Genomic DNA, 17,759 nt, shown 5'->3' on the forward strand with positions numbered 1-17,759 from the left:
CAGCATGAAGCTCCAAGTAGTCTGAGAATTCTACACTTGAACCCAAGTTCAAGTACATGGAGGTATATTTGAAAAGGAACATATTTCACTTAACAGTTTATTTGTCTGGTGTATAACGTTTAAGTATTTAATATAAGGTATTCATGCCTCCACTTGTACTTTGGTCCTAGGCCATACATTCATCAGGAACCAGCCTCACAGGAGACTAACTTACAGAAATTCAATACTGTGTACTCAGGAGAGAGAGAAAGCAAGCAGCGAAGTTTTCAAAATGCTGTATGTAGTTTCACTTATCATTCAAATCAATGAGACCAAACCTCAGTATGCAGGGAGATGGGTGATTTGAAACCAGGTACATCTCAGGGCCAACTCCTTACTGCACTGGGTGTGATTCTCATGCTTAAAAATCTATGTTTTTCACACACTGGGACCCCTCATACAATTGAGCTCCTCCAACTGGTGTGCCAATGAAGAAATAATCCTTCTTTCAAATGCAAATGCAGAGAAAATGCTGGTTATGCTAGATTTCTGAGAGATGGGTAATCCATCTCCAACACTGCATACTCCTCAGAGGTTTTCATGGGTAATTTTTTATCATTCTTGACTGTGAATTTACCTTATGAGCAAACTCTGAAATCTAACACCCACGTAACTCTGTTTTAAGCTACTACCTCAAAGCTAACACTCAGTTCTCTCATCTAAGTACCACAGTCAGTACACACATACCATCTTCTGTCACGGGAACAGAAGATGACTACGAGAGCACAAGGTGACATGGGATACTGCTAATCTAACCCAGTGGTAAGACGTGAACTTCAGATACAAACATGAATCCTTAGCTTCTGGACACGGGCAAGGGAAAAAAGGACTAAACTGAGCTTTGGAATAGGTCTTTGGTTACTGAAAACAACAATAACAATACCACCTATGGAGTACACGACTGAACTTGTATGCTCATTAAACGTATCATTTCTCATAATGAAATGCAGTAGCCGAAATATATGTATTCCATTTCTTCATGTAGAAGCCAAAGTTTCTTCCTATAATCTCTTCCACTGTGAAAAATCTACTTCTACGGCTACACTATTTATGGCATCCTGGAAAAGATAAATCAAGAATTTAAGAATACTGCTCTCCCAGCTTTGCACAATCAAGCCTTATCCAGAGACCTGCTGCTAATTAGATGTCAGAGTGAACTTCCCTTAATCAAAGAGAGCATGTTCAAATGAGTCATGAACTAAGAAAACATATAAAGACTCAGTGGTAAAGAGTCTTGTACCAAGTCCTATCACCTGTGGAAAAGTGAAGTGAGAAACTCTAATCAAAAAAAAAAAAAAAGCATTACACATTATTTTTGGACAAATCTGAAGATTAGCTCATGCAGTAGATTGAAAGTAGATAGTATATTTGTTTAAGAGAGATTAAACTTAAACCAGTGGAAACACTTATAAATCCTTTAAGAAGTGGTGGCTGTCTGTGAGGGTTCAGCTGAGCCTTGCAGCCAGTAATAATGCCATCCCTGTCATTTGAAGTGTGATTTTTAAGACTGGCAGAAGGGGCTGTCAACCCAAGGCAAATGTTGTTTATTTAAATTTGAAACAAATCCTTGCCCATCTTCAATTCTGTTTCACTACTCTGTTTTTCAGTTAGAATATATGATTTCAGTTTCACAGCACATCTAAAAAATTAAATGTGACATTAGGTTTATTATAAAGTTATTGAACTTACCGGAGAAGGAATGAAGGCTTCATGAAACTTCTTTGGATTAATTCTCAAAACACCCTTTAAAATAAAAAAATAAAATAAAATCTATGAAAATTTAACTAGTTACACACTTAGGATTTTTCCATACATATGTTATTATTCAATAAAAAAGTTAAAATTAATTAAACAGTTCGATCTAGGAAACAAGTTAGATGTATAAGAACTATTCATTAAATGCATAAAATGATTTATATTGTTGTCTATACTACAGAGTTCCATCAAACACTGAACACTCACACTGGCACCCCGCAGTGAACGGGCAGAGGTGAGAGGCAACAGAGCTTGGCGTGGAATGGGAAAGTGGCAGCTACTGGGGTTTTCTGTGCCCCTATATGCTAGTCTTCAAATGTAAAGAACAAGGTTACCTGGGGATTATGCATCACTATACAATGCCCTTTTTTTAATTCTACAGGACCTTCCCACAACTGTTTGTTTCTGTGACAATTTTCAAAGTGATACAGGTTGACTTCCAAGTTGAATAGTGAGTCTCAAGATACTGGATGTACTCTGGGCCCCTCTGCAGAGCTGAATGAGTCAATAATTCAAATTGGTCCAGAACCAGCTCTTAATGTAAATGGGAATCCTGGCTCCAACAGCCAGGCCACCCAGTCTGCCTTCAACTTCATGTTATTCCAGCACCAAATCAGGGTCTGCTTCTATTTATGCTCAGAGGTGCAGGTGGGAGCTGTCTTCAATAGCAGTTCAGTATTTTAGCCCCTTGCAGGAAGCTGTAGCCCTCCCCACTTACAGCTGCACTGGAAGGCCACTGGAACACATGGATGGAGGGAGTTATTTTCCTAAGAGTTAGACTCAAAGGGAGTCTTGAGAAAGTGTTTTAAATAACATTTCTCCCCTAAAATATTGAAAGACTCAAAGATACACAATTAAAATAGGTGAGGGCATAAAATAAAGCAGAAAATAATTATTTCTTTCACTGGTACACCATGTTTAAATTACAAATTTCCATGTAACAGTTTATACTACTATTAAATCCCACATAGACTACGACAAACCCTCATTCAGTCCTTAATTCAGTAATTATTTATTAAATTCTGATTACATGAAAGATCCTGAGACAAACAATGTGGAAGAGAGAATGAGAACCAAGCTCAGTCCTTATTTATAGAGTAAACATGAAGAAAGCTGCAAGTGAGGGGACAGCTTACTTTTAGCTGGGGATACTAAGCAAGGCTCCAGAGATGGTGTCCAATCTGGTCCTTGATTGGAGAAGCAAAATTTGAAGATAAGTCAGAAGAGAAATATAGACAAGGGTGATTAAGAGTGGACTTCCCTGGTGGCCCAGTGGTTAAGAGTCCCGCCTGACAAGGCAGGGAACACGGGTCCAATCCCTGGTTCAGAAAGATCCCACATGCTGGGGCAACTAAGCCTGTGTGCCCCAAGGACTGAGCCAGTGCTCTAGAGCCCAAGAGCTGTAACTACTGACGACTGAGCGCTCTAGAGTCTGTGCTCTGCGGCAAGAGAAGCCACCACCACGCGAGGTCCACTCACTACAACTAGAGAGAACCCGCACACAGCAACGAAGACCCAGTGCAGCCAAAAATAAACAAATGAAAAAAAATTTTAAATATATGTATTTTAAAAAAGAGTGATTAAGAGGATGAATACTTTTCTACCACCATGCTATATCAGAGTAAGAGACAGAGGGACTGGGAAGTGAGGCAGGGAACGCCCCCAGAGGCCTGTCCCTTTTTACAAATGTCATTACAACTTCACGTTTAGGACAACTGTTTCTTGTTGGGGGAGGGAGGAAAAAGCTTATTACATTTATCCTAAATATTCATCCACTCACTCAACAAATATTTCCTTATTTCCTGACAGCTAGCAAGACAGGCACTTTGCTAGGTGATGAGGACACAATGGAAAGAGAGTCTACCCTCAGAGCTTACAGTCTAGTGAGGGGAAATAAACACTCCAAATAAATAAAAGTAAACTTGTTGATTTTTTTTAATTCATTTTCTGACCCAAGTTTCTTTTTTTTCCCAGTGAATGTTTAGTACATGAAGAAGCATAGAGCTAATACTTTCTGCTTTGAAAGTTCCTTTAAGTATAGAGCACTCAGAGATGCCATGACTGGGTTCAGGGGAAAGAAATAGGTTCGCTCAGATCTGTATCTTGGCCCGATTTTGTGTGTCTGTGATTTTTTTTTTTTAATTGAGATATAGTTGCTGTGCAACATTGTATAAGTTACAGGTGTACAACATAGTGATCTACAATTGTTAAAGGTTATATACTCCATTAACAGTTATTATAAAATAGCTCTATTTAAAAGAACAAATATTATAAGGACCTAAAAGATTTTATTCTTTGTTTAAAGTGTTTGTTTATTTGGTTGTGCTGGATCTTAGTTGCGGCACACAGGATCTTTAGTTGTGGCATGTGGGATCCAGTTTCCCAGCCAGGGATCGAACCCAGGCCCCTTTGCACTGGGACCTCGGAGTCCTAGTCACTGGACCACCAGGGAAGTCCCAAGATTCTATTCTTGATTGCCTATCCCAAACTTCCTGATACATAAAAGTGTACAAGGAGGGACAGAAGCCTGTTTCAAGAAAACCATTTGCAATTTGACTGGAGCAGAATTTACAAACTGCACCTCAGGAACATAACACCCTGTGAGTGACCACACTAGGAAAGAAGAATCTCTAGCAGAGTCCACAGAGGACCACAGTCATCCCCGCAGTCTGAGAGAAGACACTGTCAGCAAAGCATGTCAAGAAATGGCCTTGTAACTGAAAGAGATGTCTAGCAGATGCCTTGTCTTACTCACTGCCTACGTAAGTCCAGGACTTCCATTTCCACCTTTTTATGACCATCACCTAATCTGCCTCACACCCTCACCCCTCGTTTCCCCCCAAACCCTCTCCTAGGCCTGGGACATGTGGCTCCTACATCCTCCATCTCTTTGCTAAAGGCACTGGTGCCTCCTGGCCTCCATGGAAACCTGATGTGATCACTTCCCTTCAACTCCTCTCAGAGGGAGCCGCTTTTCTCTCCTATCCCATACAGCTTAAGGACCAGAGGAAAAAAGTATCCCCCCTTGCTTCCCTACTGCAACTTTAAAAGTATCTTTTTTTCTGCCCAGTCTCTCTCAAGATCCCCAGAATCCTTAGAAGTTCATTCATTGGCTCCTACTCCAGCTCCTTGGTGTTGTTGTCTTCAAACCTTCTGGTCGGATCCCTGATTTACTAATGTTCTGCCTCTCAGCTCACTCTCTTCCCCTCACTATGTTTATTTCCTTCCTCGGCTACCAAGTTGCCATGGCCTGTCATTACCCATCACCCCTGCAGACCCTGAGCCAAGGATCCTCCTTCTTCTTATATTCAACTAATGAAACCTCACTCACAGTTGACTCCAACTACCTGCCTGAGTTTCCATGTCTACAACCAAGGAGCTGAACATTACTGTAGAAAAATACCATATAGCTGGGCTAATGAGCCTAATTTGGCAATCACAAACATGTTTTATTTGGCTTACAGGGTGTTTGAAAATGCTTAAAACTGAGGAATTTCACACATAAATATGTATTTCCAGATTTTCATGAAAAAATCAGCCACATGGAAGCAACCACCTGAGTTGAATAACAGATGCTTCTCTTACAGCAATAAAAACAATCGCGAATAACACTTATACTGGCTTATTACACGTCACACATTGTTTTAAGGGCTTTATGTCTATCAACTAATTTAACCCTCAAAACAACCCTATGAGGTAGGCACTATTACCCTCTTTTTATAAAATGAGAAATGGAGGCACTGAGATGTGCCTCAGGAAACTAAGACCATGGCATCTGGTCCCATCACTTCATGGCAAATAAATGGGGAAACAATTGAGACAGTGAGAGACTTTCTTTGCGGGGTAGGGGGTTCCAAAATCACTGCAGATGGTGACTGCAGCCATGAAATTAAAAGGTGTTTACTCCTTGAAAGAAAAGCTATGACGAGCCTACACAGCATATTAAAAAGCAGAGACATTACTTTGCCAACAAAGGTCCATCTAGTCAAAGCTATGGTTTTTCCAGTAGTCATGTATGGATGTAAGAGTTGGGCCATAAAGAAAGGTGAGCGCTGAAGAATTAATGCTTTTGAACTGTGGTGTTGGAGAAGACTCTTGAGAGTCCCTCAGACTGCAAAGAGATCAAACCAGTCAATCCTAATGGAAATCAACTCTGAATTTACACTGGAAGGACTGGTGCTGAAGCTCCAATACTTTGGCCACCTGATGTGAAGAATTGACTCATTGGAAAAGACACTGATCCTGGAAAAGACTGAAGGCAGGAGGAGAAGGGGATGACAAAGGATGAGATGGTTGGATGGCATCACCGACTCTACGGACATGAGTTTGAGCAAGCTCTGGGAGTTGGTGAAGGACAGGGAAGCCTGGTGTGCTAAAATTCAAGGGGTTGCAAAGAGTGGGACACGACTGAGTGACTGAACTGAACTGAGAGGTGCCCACTTGCACACGACATTCAAGCCCAAGCAGTCTGGTTCTAGAGTCCTTGGTCTTAACTGTGGCAGACTTCCTCTCCATTTGCCATAGTCACCACCAGACCCCTCTTCATTCATTTGTGCCATCTGTTCCCTTCTCCCAAAAAACCAGTACCACATTCCAACCCACAGTCTACCCTATTTTGGTTAATGGCATCATCATCCATCCAGCGGCTCAACTCAAACACTGAGGAGTCATCCACTACGACCCCCTTTGCCTTGCCCTCCACAATTCACCCATCAGCATGTCATGCCAGCACTAGCTCCACATCCACACACTTCTCTCTGACTTCACTGCCACCACCCATGTCCACATCACCGTATTTTCCTGCTTGGTTTAGAGTGAAGACTTCCCTGATGGCTCAGATGGTAAAGCATCTGCCTACAATGTGGGAGACCCAGGGTCGATCCCTGGGTCAGGAAGATTCCCTGGAGAAGAAAATGGCAACCCACTCCAGTATTTTTGCCTGGAAAATCCCATGGATGGAGGAACCTGGTAGGCTATAGTCCATGGGGTCGCAAAGAGTCAGACACGACTGAGCAACTTCACTTAGAGTGAATGCCTTTTTCGTGGTCTCCCAGCTTCTACTCTATTCATCTCACAACTGCCAGAGAGTTGTTTTAAAGGCATAAAATAGACCATGTCCTTCCCCTGCTTATTATTCTTCCGTGGCTCCCCATCAGTTCTTTAAATAAAATCCAACCCTCCAACACAGCCTAGAGAACCTACACGGACTGGCAGCCGCCTAACTCTCCCATTCATTCCCAACATAATTCCCTTTGCTCAGTATATTCAACAGGCCTTCTTCCCAGTCCTCAAAAATACTAGGCCTTTTTCCACTTGCCATTCTTTTTTTTAAAAAAAGAATAAAGGCATTTATTGATTTATGTGTTTAAAAAATCCAAGGTTATGTGACTTCAAGTGAGGTATAAAATGACAGTTCAAGATTAGGTTTGCTTCTATTTTCCAATTTGTTCCCTTGTATAGGTTCATCTTTTTAATTTAACATATATTTTACTGATGTATAGCTGACTTACAATGTTTCAAGTGCACAGCAAGGTGATTCAGTTATATATATGCACATATATTATTTTTGAAATTATTTTCCTTTATAGGTTATTACAAGATAGTGACTATCACCCCCTATGCTATAAACCTTTGTTGCTTGTTGCATATCCTTTTGTTTTAATTAGAAATCTAACATTCTATTCATACTAAGTCAAATAAACAGAATCAAAATGTCATAATTTTTTCAGTTAAGCAAAAATTGATTATGTTTTCTAAAATATATATAGTATACATATTATTTACATATATATAAGCTATATAAAAGCTTTTGTATTAAACCTGATAAAGTCTTAAGAAAGAAGATCCCAAAAAAATGAAGAGATAGAGAAACTGGAAAAGAAACTAAATGAAATAGGAGCACTGAATATGAAATAGAAAAGGTGAAACAAACTGATAAAAGTAAAAGATCATCATATAGTCCAGTTGTTTTTAACATGGCTGCTCATAAGAAACATATCTGGAGCTCAAAAACTTCCAAGATAATTCTGACATGCATCTGGATTTTTTAAAGAGATTATAGGTTTTTCTATTAAATGGCAGTTTTGGTGATATAGAGTTCTATTATTTTTTCTGTTGACCAATCATGATACAATGGTGTTAAGCGAGTAACAGTTACATAACCACAATAGTAAAAGATGTTTATCAGTTTTCACAATAACCACTTGCCATCCTTCTACTAGCTGATATCACTGCCTATAATGTTCTTTTCCTAGTTCTCCAAATGTCTGGTTCAATCTCACCCTTCAGATCTCAACTCAAATCACCTCCTCAAAGAGGCCTCACCTCCCTATGTAGAGTGGCACCCCATAGTTATTCTCACTCACTATTCTTGCTTTCTTATAAGCACACAACACAGACTGTGATTTTGTCTTTATTGCTTCAGTTGTTTCTGCCTATCTTGCTCACTGGTATATGCTTGGCACTTAGCAGGTAGTCAAGAAACACTTGTTGAAGCTTATTAATTCATGTCTGCAGAGTTGAAGTTCTCCCACCACGCCAGTACTAAATGTCATGAATATCATCTGTTCCTTCTAAATGACTGGGCAGTCCACGATAACCCACTATTCTTCTCTTTAACTCATATCTAAATGTTCTCTAGCTGATTTTCTCTCTTAATAAATGGTGAATGTCCGAGATACAGGACATCCTGTCCTGTCTTCCTGGACAAGGATTTCTTTCAGGGTCCAATAACAATTTTACACCAACATTTTAGCTTAGGAGAAACTTGACTTCATGCCTCAGGCAGCTCTGGGGGCTCAGCCTGAACCATCTTTTGCCAAAGAACCACCTAGGAGTATGAAACAAACCAATTTTACCATCTTTATACCCATGTCACTTTGGTCATCACCCCAAACCTGAACTCCTTCCAGGTCTCTCTACCCCAGACTCTCCTTTTCCCCAATACCTCCCATAATAACTTCCCAATACTGTACCTATGGAGAGAAAAAGGACATATGTTCTTCAACACAAAAACTCATCTTCCAAAAAAAAATTTCAAAACTATATGTATATGACCATGTGTTGTTGCCAGTCAGTTCAAACACAGGAAAGAGATTTCTTTGGTCACTATGGACTTCTCTTCACCATGCATGACAAAACAACAATGAAACGTCAAATTATTGGTCAAAGCACTGAAAATAAAATAATTATTCTACTCCTATTTAAAAATATCTCCGTCTTTCAATAAAATTTTCTTTAGATGGGGAAAAGACAAAGGATGTCACAATATACCTATGTCTGCGTACAAAAGTTAATCAACGCTTACATCTAATTAAGATGTAGCATTAAGATTTGACAGCATTCAAATATCTTTCCTTGACTAGCTTTTTACCTTATCCATCAGGGCCTGCACAGATGGACTGTTTCTCTGCCTATGAAACCCTTATTTACAGTGTTGTATATTTCACAAGGTGACCTCATATCTGGAACCCATTCCTTTCCCATCTGCAGAGAACAACTGCTCTCATTTGTGGGGGGGAATACTCTGGCTGCAGAGTCCCATGATGTCACAGGCCAGGAGGAATCACTTACAAACTCCTGGGAACCAGAGTTGTTATATCGATCAGCTTTTTGTTTTAATATTAGCAAAGAGTTGTTTCAAAAGCAAAAATTAATACGAGGAAGCAAAAATAATACCACTGCAGAATATTTCCCTCAGTCTATCTCTATAGATTTTATAGCAATTCTTCCTCCAAGTCATAACAACTGAAGGTCTGCTCACTCTTCTTTGAAGACACTACCTTGATCCTTTATTCAGTCAGTAAATAAATATTCATTCGATATAAATGTATTTAAGCATCAATCAAACGCCAGTCACTGGGCCAATCTGTGGGAATAAGACATGACCCTGATCACAGGGAAGTGAACAATCTGTGTGAGGAAACTCAAATGCCAAGAAATGATAATAAGTTTAGAATAAAGGGTAAACAAAAAGGTTGGCTTCAGGAAAAGCGGTAATGACCAATTCTGGTTGGAGAATTAAGTGAAGCTTCACAAAGGGGGTAACATTTAGGTAAGGTCAAGCATGATTACATCAAGATAGTGGGAAAGAGCATTCCCAGCATCAGCAACAGCATGTACAGAGTCACAGAGCAATCAAAGAGCAGTTTTTACTGGGGACGTTTCGAAGATCAGAGTGAATGGAGCAGAGCGTACCTGGAAGAGAAGGGCAGGAGATAAGACTGGGAAAAGCACAACAGGTCCTCATACATGGAACAAGACGAGGGCCAAGACACTTGCAGAGGAACAGAGTGCAGTGTGTGCACTGAACGATAAACAGCAAATAAATGGATTAATGAATGAATAAATGTCCAGCTAAAGCTTAACTTTCCTGAGAGGCCTTATCAAAGAAACCAAGGGATGTTTTAAAAAGAAAAAAAAAAAAAAAAAAAACACCAATGGTACCTCTGAAATCATAAACAGCAACTAATTTGTTAAAAATAATTTTTCATTCAAAGTCTATATTAAGCATATGTACTGGACCACAGGTGATAAAAGGTGATAAAAAAGGAAAAGAAGATGAGAGTATCTGTTAATTGGCTGGATCTCCAGCCCCAAATACAAATAGAGAAGCCGAGCACTCAAAATGGGAGAAAATGGAACACAGTGAACATCTTCAAGTGAGCCAAGTAATACATGGCAATGTTGGTATACTAACCTAAGAATTATATAAAACAGACTTAATTCAAAGGATATGTGGCCTCGCCTCCCTGTTCATCTCATTAACGACTACCTGTCTCAGATTTCACACTTAAAAAGACCTGAGCTATCCCACTCCACACTGTTTCACAGTTTCTGTCTTCATTAGTGTCACGCCCTCTCCTTATCTCCCTCCCACACACACATCACTCATTTAATACAGTCACCCTTCACTATTCAGATGCAGGGGTCACCTCCTACAGTTCCCCGGTTTCCCCCAACATTCTCCCATACACCCTGGTCATACTGTTATCTGAGCACTTACCCTTTATCTTCAAATCTGTCCACAAAAATGTCTGCTCCACGATGGGGCCACAGGCTTAACGTACGGAAAGGCAGCCTCACCCACCTTCATCTTGGAAGCACCCATGTGGCATGCTACTATAATAAACAGCTCCTGGCTCACAGTGGATACTCCAACATTTGCCGAGCCAAACTGCTGAACTAGCTCATAAAATGTTTAGCAAACTATAAAGCTCTCAACAAATATTATCTGCTGCTGTTTACTGTTTCTTTTTCGACCTTTTTCTCTATAGTCAGCGTCCATTTGCTCCAGACAAACTGACCTACCAATGTGTCTTAGTCACACCCTATATCCCACTTCTCTCTTAGGAGCTCACACTGGTCCCCAAGAGAAGCTCCTTCTCTTCACTTAACTGCAGCAATCCACAGCCTGGCTCTAATATACCCCTTCCAATAAAGCACTCCTAGACAAACCTTACAGGAAGTCATGGCTCCCTCCTCTCAAATCTCAGCACTCTGTGACGATCTTGTGGTACTTCTCACCTCTAGTTGCTCTGGAGGTCCAAGAAGTGGAAAGCCCTGAGCCTATGATGGCATCATTTCTTTCATGCACACAGCACAGAAAAATAAACAGTTTCATGAATAATTGATTACTTCTGATTCCATATATTTAAGGAATAGCCTTCTAGTATATTTTAAGCACCTGGATAAGTGTTCCTCTCTTCAGGCCTTCTGAAACATCCTCCTTTGACATGTAGGTTTCAAATATGCTCTTTTTCTTCCCTCGTGTGGTCTTATTCTTTGACTTTTTGTCACCTGGCGAAGCACCAACACCATGTGGGCCAACCAAAGAGGACACACCTAGAAACATGAGGCAGCAATCAACTTTTTCCTCAAACATCTCTGTATTTTTTAAACTGGAGATATTTTACCTTTTAAAAAAAAAAATTAAAGACCAAAAAAGAACAAAATCCCCTGATAATGATTTTAAATAGTCATAAAAAAGAAAAGTGGGTAAGAAAACATGAATAAAATGTACACAGATGAGACCTGAATTTTAAAGCAGCACCACAATATACATGGAACAGAACACAGGTAATGGGTTTAGTTTGCTTTGCTGTTTATAGACACAAATTTTTAAAAAAATAGAAATTACTAAAAGATCATCACTTTTCTAGAGGAAATTAACAGCTGTACTCAATGTAACAATAAATTAAGACAACAAGAAACCACACAATTCTAAAGTAAATAACCTACAGGAGAATATTTAAGAGGTTACCAAAAGAATTATAGTCCCTCTTTAGTCCTAAGGGGCTTCCCTGGTGGCTCAGAGGTTAAAGCGTTTGCCTGCAATGTGGGAGACCTGGGTTCGATCCCCGGGTTGGGAAGATCCCCTGGAGAAGGAAATGGCAACCCACTCCAGTATTCTTGCCTGGAGAATCCCATGGACAGAGGAGCCTGGTGGGCTACAGTCCACGGGGTCACAAAGAGTCGGACACGACTGAGCAATTTAACCTAACTAACTTTTAGTCCTAAGACCTGCCTTGTGCCTCCATTCCAGTTTTATTTTCAGTTGCTAGAGTAGACTCCATTTTCCATTTGCTACCTCTGGGGGTCCCCAGGGGCCTCAGGTTCAGCCGGTAGTCAGGATGGCTCATTACTGGTTCCAAGGTCACCTCTTCTCTCCAGATTCCGCAGGGCCTCCACTGCTCTGAATTCTTCCCGCCTTGAGCAGCTCAGGTGTCACTAGCTGAAACCAAAAAGAGACAGGTGACCGAAGAACAGTTAACCTGAAGCCTCCTCTGTGCTCTAGGAAATTTAGACTTGGATGGCAAAGGTAACGTGGTTTCCCCACCCCAGATCCTGGTGTCAGTTTCTGGTCAGCAGTTAGTCAAGCACACCATCTGTCCTGAGCTGCTTTTCAAGGTGTTCAACCTCATGGGTATCACAGCCTGCCTGTTTGAGCCACTTCTACTAAAACTTCCACAAATAGGAAAATGGGGTGAAAATTAAGGAATTCTGAGGTTCTCTTCAGCTAGTGAAATGCACAAGAGCAGGAAGGAATATGGTTTTGAAGATGGTACAAAGATCTAGAATCTAAAGGCTATCATGAAATAAGTACTAAACTAGAGACACAACATTTACTAAATTTAACCTTAGATAAACGATGTTCCTCTGTGAAATCAAATAAATCAATTCTTTAGAGTTCAGCAACATAACCTAACTTACTGCCACACCAGATGTCCAAAACTATGCATGGAACCACCGATGATTCACTAACTTAAAAAAAAAAAAAAAATGCAATATTGTAGTTAGACATCTACTTTCCTTCTCTTACCTGCCATCACTTCAAACCAGTCCTCTGACCAGAAAGAAGCTCAGGAGGCTGCTCCTAAGGAATACAGGCAGCTGCCTGGCTCATCGGACTGGAATGTGGGGCCCTGCAGCCAGCACCCCCCACCCCAGCCTTCCACCTGGATACTGAACATGTCATCAAGACATCTCCATCTACTCTCTGCTGGCCACCGGCCCAGGCTTCAAGCCTATACTTGCAAATGTCCAAAATCCGGGTGGGCAGCCTGCTTTCCAATAAAATGGATCAAGATGTCATTCTGAACACTAGCTTCCATTTCCACTAAATTTCCCACACACATCCTTCACCAAAATGATGTCATTCTTCTTTAAGTCTAAATTAATACTAACTCAGGAAAGAAGCAACAGAGACCAAGAGTAACAAACCACTCAGTGATACATGAAGAGAGTCAGAGATAAAGTCAAAAAGTTTCAAGAAGAGAGAAAAACAGATGGTCTGAGATAAGCAACAAGGTAGTGGGAATGGCACATACGGGAGTCCAGACTGTCCCACTGATTTCATTCAGAAATGAATCCACTCCTTAATTCAACAACTATTTCCACAAGGTACTATGCTAGGCACAATGAGGGATACAAAAGTTAAGGAGACTTAAAAATCATATTAAAATAACAAATAATACAGGTGGGGAGTGATAAGCACTTTATTTTTTTAAAGTATGGGTACGTATGGGTATGTGTATGTATGATGGAAGAAGAGTACCTCCAGGTTCAGAAATCCAAGAGAACTTTGGAAAATATTTTAAGGAAGAGCTGGGAATGTGAGAAATGCATGCTGCTGCAAAAGGGGCGGGGTGGGGGGGTGGCGGGGGAGAACAGACACACAAACAGAAAAACACAGGGAGGTTCTTGCAACGTTAATTCCATTTGGACAGAGTCCAGCCTATATGAAGGGAGACAGTGGCAAGGAAAACAAAACAAGTTGGAAGGTCTAGAAAACCAGCCCCATTTTCAAAAGCAGTAGAGAAATTTCTGAAGTGTGAATGAGCGGGAGAGAAGAACAACAAATCAAAGTTGTGTTTCAGGAAAAGTTAACCTGGCACTGCACTCAGAGCCATCTGGAGTCGGGAGAGACTGGCAGCCGCTGCACCTCAGCAAAGAACCAGAGCAGACTGGTGAGAGGAAAGGAGGCCTGAACTGGAGCGGCAGCTGCAGAATGGACACCAAGAGACTGAACATGACTTTACATGGGCCACCCTGGCACCACCTGGCAGCCAGGCGTGTCTGAAAGAGAGCAAGGAGGTGGCAGCTGGATGAGAGTTCAAGTGAGGAGACTGGGAGATGAAAACCACTCGAAGTATTACTTCCCTCTATGTGGCAATACATATCTCTATTTATACCTACACACACGGAACTACACACTTCTACCTCAAAAACTTGAAAACTGGAGCATCACTTAGAGAGATAAATTAGCCAGCCATTTGCACAAAGACGGTATGCCAAAATTTTCTAGAATGAAAGAGACTGCCAAAAAAGGGTAAGCTGATACAGAAGACGGACTAGGACAAAATCTGGGTTAGGGCAACTTTTTAGGAAATGCAAAGTGGAAGAAGTAGAAAACATAACAAAGAAGCGAGTAAAGATATGATGGGGAAAAAACCAATATAGTCTGATGATAAGAAAACAAGAGAGAAAATAACTTTCAAAGGAAGACAGGTTCATGACCAGGGTTTGCACCAACTACTGGGTACAAAAACAAATAATGGGAGCCTTAGGGTGGGGCAAGGGGTTGGAGCAAGCTGCAAGCAGAAGAAAGACAATTCAAAAACAAGAGCTAGAATTGAAAATGGGGTACTTCATATCAAGTCTAGATTCAGGCAAGAGTTCAAAATTAAAGGGAGGTACTGCCAGTCCAGTGAGATGGAGGTACAGAGATCTCAACTCAAAAGTCTACAGGCAAGCTGCCCTTGTAACTTTTATCCCACAGCAAATATCTCGGTTGGTGTGATATGCACCTAACTTTTCTCTCTAGCTCAGGAAGATATGAAATGTTTGGTTGGGTTCATTACTGTAACCCCACTGGCTCCCATTGTATCTCGGATAGAACAGGTGCCCAATAATCATTCCTTAACTGACTGGATGAGTTTTGTTTTCATGAACAAGCAGTGAGAACACCAAGCAAAGCAGGGTCATTTCAGGAAACCATGCTAAAAACAAGTCAGCAAACAATGGGAAAAACCAGGAAACCCCGTTGGCAAGAATAAGCCAGACCAGCTGAGCAGAACAGAGAGTCAAAGTCTGCCTTTGGGTTTCAAAGTACTGAAAGGAGATGGAAAGATTTCGAGAATATAAGACGCTAAGCAGAAGGTGGACAGACAAGCACTCTTCCCTTCCCAGTGATGTGACTGTGAAGCCCGTCACCCCCAGAGAAGACCTGCATGCTCCTATCCTGAAAGCACAAGCTACTCTCTAACCCTCACCAGCGTCCAGAATATGTGCCACTGACACACCGCCCGGCCACCCACCAGCTCCTAGAGAGGGGGTTTGCCACGGAAATAGCTACACATTCTGAAGAGTTGGGCTGGGATGAGGATGAACACGCAGTAGTGGTCAAGAGTGCCACATGGTACAAAAAAGTAGGAATGAGGAAGGAAAAGCACTAGACTTCAGAAAGTGAAAACGAAGAAAGCATCTGGGTGAAAGATGTGATGACTTGAGACCCAATGTTCAATACAGAGTAAGTGCTCAAAATTTCGAATAAATGAAGACTATCTGGGACAAAAACCAGGTTAAAATGAATATATACTAGAGAGAAATATGAGTAGCAGGACCAGGACTAGGGAGAGGCAAGCAAGGTATGTAGGATAAAAATTTATAAAGGCAAAGTCACACAAGTGCCAACTTCACGCTTGCAGGACTCCGAGAGTAAGTGCCTCCTTAAATGTTTGTGCCCTAGGTACCTTACCTGCCTTACCCCTGTGTCTCAGTCAGCCTTATGAGAAGCAAGAGCAGAAGAAATTTATGAATCTGGGTAGTGAAGGAAAGAAACTCAGGAGATAAAGTCATGAGAGGTTTAAAGAAAGAAAAGGTTAAGCCTATTCAGAAGCTAAGATGGAGCCAATAGAAAGCGAGAGATCATAAAAACACATGAAGAGGATATAATTAAAGGAATAAAGAAAAAAGAGATAGGATTATAATAAGTATCACATTTAAAACATAGAAAATTAACATTACAAATAATTAGGAAACACATAAAATAATTAAGGGCTTCCCTGGTAGCTCAGCTAGTAAAGAATCCACCTGCAATGCAGGAGACCTGGGTTTGATCCCTGGGTTGGGAAGATCCCCTGGAGAAGGGAAAGGCTACCCACTCCAGTATTCTGGCCTGGAGAATTCCATGGGCTATATAGTCCATGTGACTCGAAAAGAGTCAGACACAACTGAGAGACTTTCACTTTCACTAAAATAGTTAAGTAATGTTAAAACACTACTTAATACTATTTTTTTAAAAAATATTAAACATAATATTCATAACATATTCTGAACTAAAATTTAAATAAAATTTAAATGTTTAAAAATGAGTCAGAGAAACAGAGAGAGAAGGCAGGGAGAAGAGTCTCCCAGGATGTCTGAATGAGGAGTCTGACAAATATTATATACTCCCAACAATAAGTATGGACAAAAATCATCAAAAGCAACCATTTTAAGGGTCTAGATACTAACCAAAGGATATAACAAATTGAGAAGTGTTTATTCAAGAAAATCTACTGAATCTCAGTAACAACAGTGAGAATGTGTGGTGATTTAGGCTGGAGCTCCCACCATCCTACACCTACTCCCAGTTCCTTGATGTGGAAGTCCTACTAAGGCAGCAAGCTCACAGCACAGGGAGCTAAATTTGTTTAGAGCAGAACAAGAAGAATTCCATGTGCAAAGGCATTTTCAAAAATAATAGTGATTCAAGGTGCAAAAAAACAGGAAAGGCCAATATCACAGCTAATCTGAGATTACAGTACTAGTTAGGGCAAGCAACAGAACAGTAGACTAACCAGAAATTTAACAGTGAGACTCAGGCAATAAGAAAACCAATGGGTGCCTTGTTAAAAATCTACTTTTTCCTCCTGTGTGCAGGAAAGACTGTAAACACGCAGGAGAGAAATGAGTGGGCCCTAGAGAGCTCATCTCTGGATGAATGTGAGCCTGGCAAATACAAAAAGCAAAAGCCAGGGCAGAGTCGTATAATGCCTCGATTTTGAATACATTTCCCAAGTCTCGGCAGGAACACTGACACAGGATGGGGGCCTCATTGTTGCAAGGTGTTAAAACATAACTTCTAACTAATCATAAGCTGACTGCTAAGACATGATGACTCAGAGGCAACTACCAGACAGTCATGCTTAAAAAAAAACAAGAAAGAACTGAACAGACACATGCATGGCTACATAGTACAGGAGAAAACAGACTCTACAGAATTAGCCCACACAAGCCACTAAACAAAAAGAGCAACCACCTCCAAATCCGAAGGAAAAGGAATCAGAATGCAGAATATATTATCAAAAATGTCCAGATTTCAACAAAAAATTATAAGATATGCAAAAAAGAAAGAAAAAAAAAAACAGAAAAGTGTGATCCATAGACTGGAGCAGGGGAGTTTCAATAAAAATTATCTCTAA

The 17,759-nt window shown here is 40.7% G+C and overlaps 1 protein-coding gene across 2 annotated transcripts in view; it reads right to left on the reverse strand.

The window, feature by feature from the left end:
- DIS3L2 (DIS3 like 3'-5' exoribonuclease 2) overlaps positions 1-17,759 on the reverse strand; it is a 364,225-nt gene that overhangs the window by 293,048 nt on the left and 53,418 nt on the right. The window contains exons 2-4 of one of the 2 annotated variants that reach the window (XM_065930351.1): positions 12,383-12,526; positions 11,480-11,637; positions 1,729-1,782 (exon numbers count right to left, since the gene is read on the reverse strand). In XM_065930351.1, the coding sequence (XP_065786423.1) occupies positions 1,729-1,782; positions 11,480-11,637; positions 12,383-12,434 (264 nt within the window). In that variant the 5' untranslated portion in view covers positions 12,435-12,526. Of the gene's footprint in view, positions 1-1,728; positions 1,783-11,479; positions 11,638-12,319; positions 12,527-17,759 lie in introns of both variants that reach the window. The other variant, XM_065930349.1, reaches the window with a different exon arrangement.

The sequence above is a fragment of the Muntiacus reevesi genome, chromosome 3 (genome assembly GCF_963930625.1).
Source record: "Muntiacus reevesi chromosome 3, mMunRee1.1, whole genome shotgun sequence".
Lineage (NCBI taxonomy): Eukaryota > Metazoa > Chordata > Mammalia > Artiodactyla > Cervidae > Muntiacus > Muntiacus reevesi.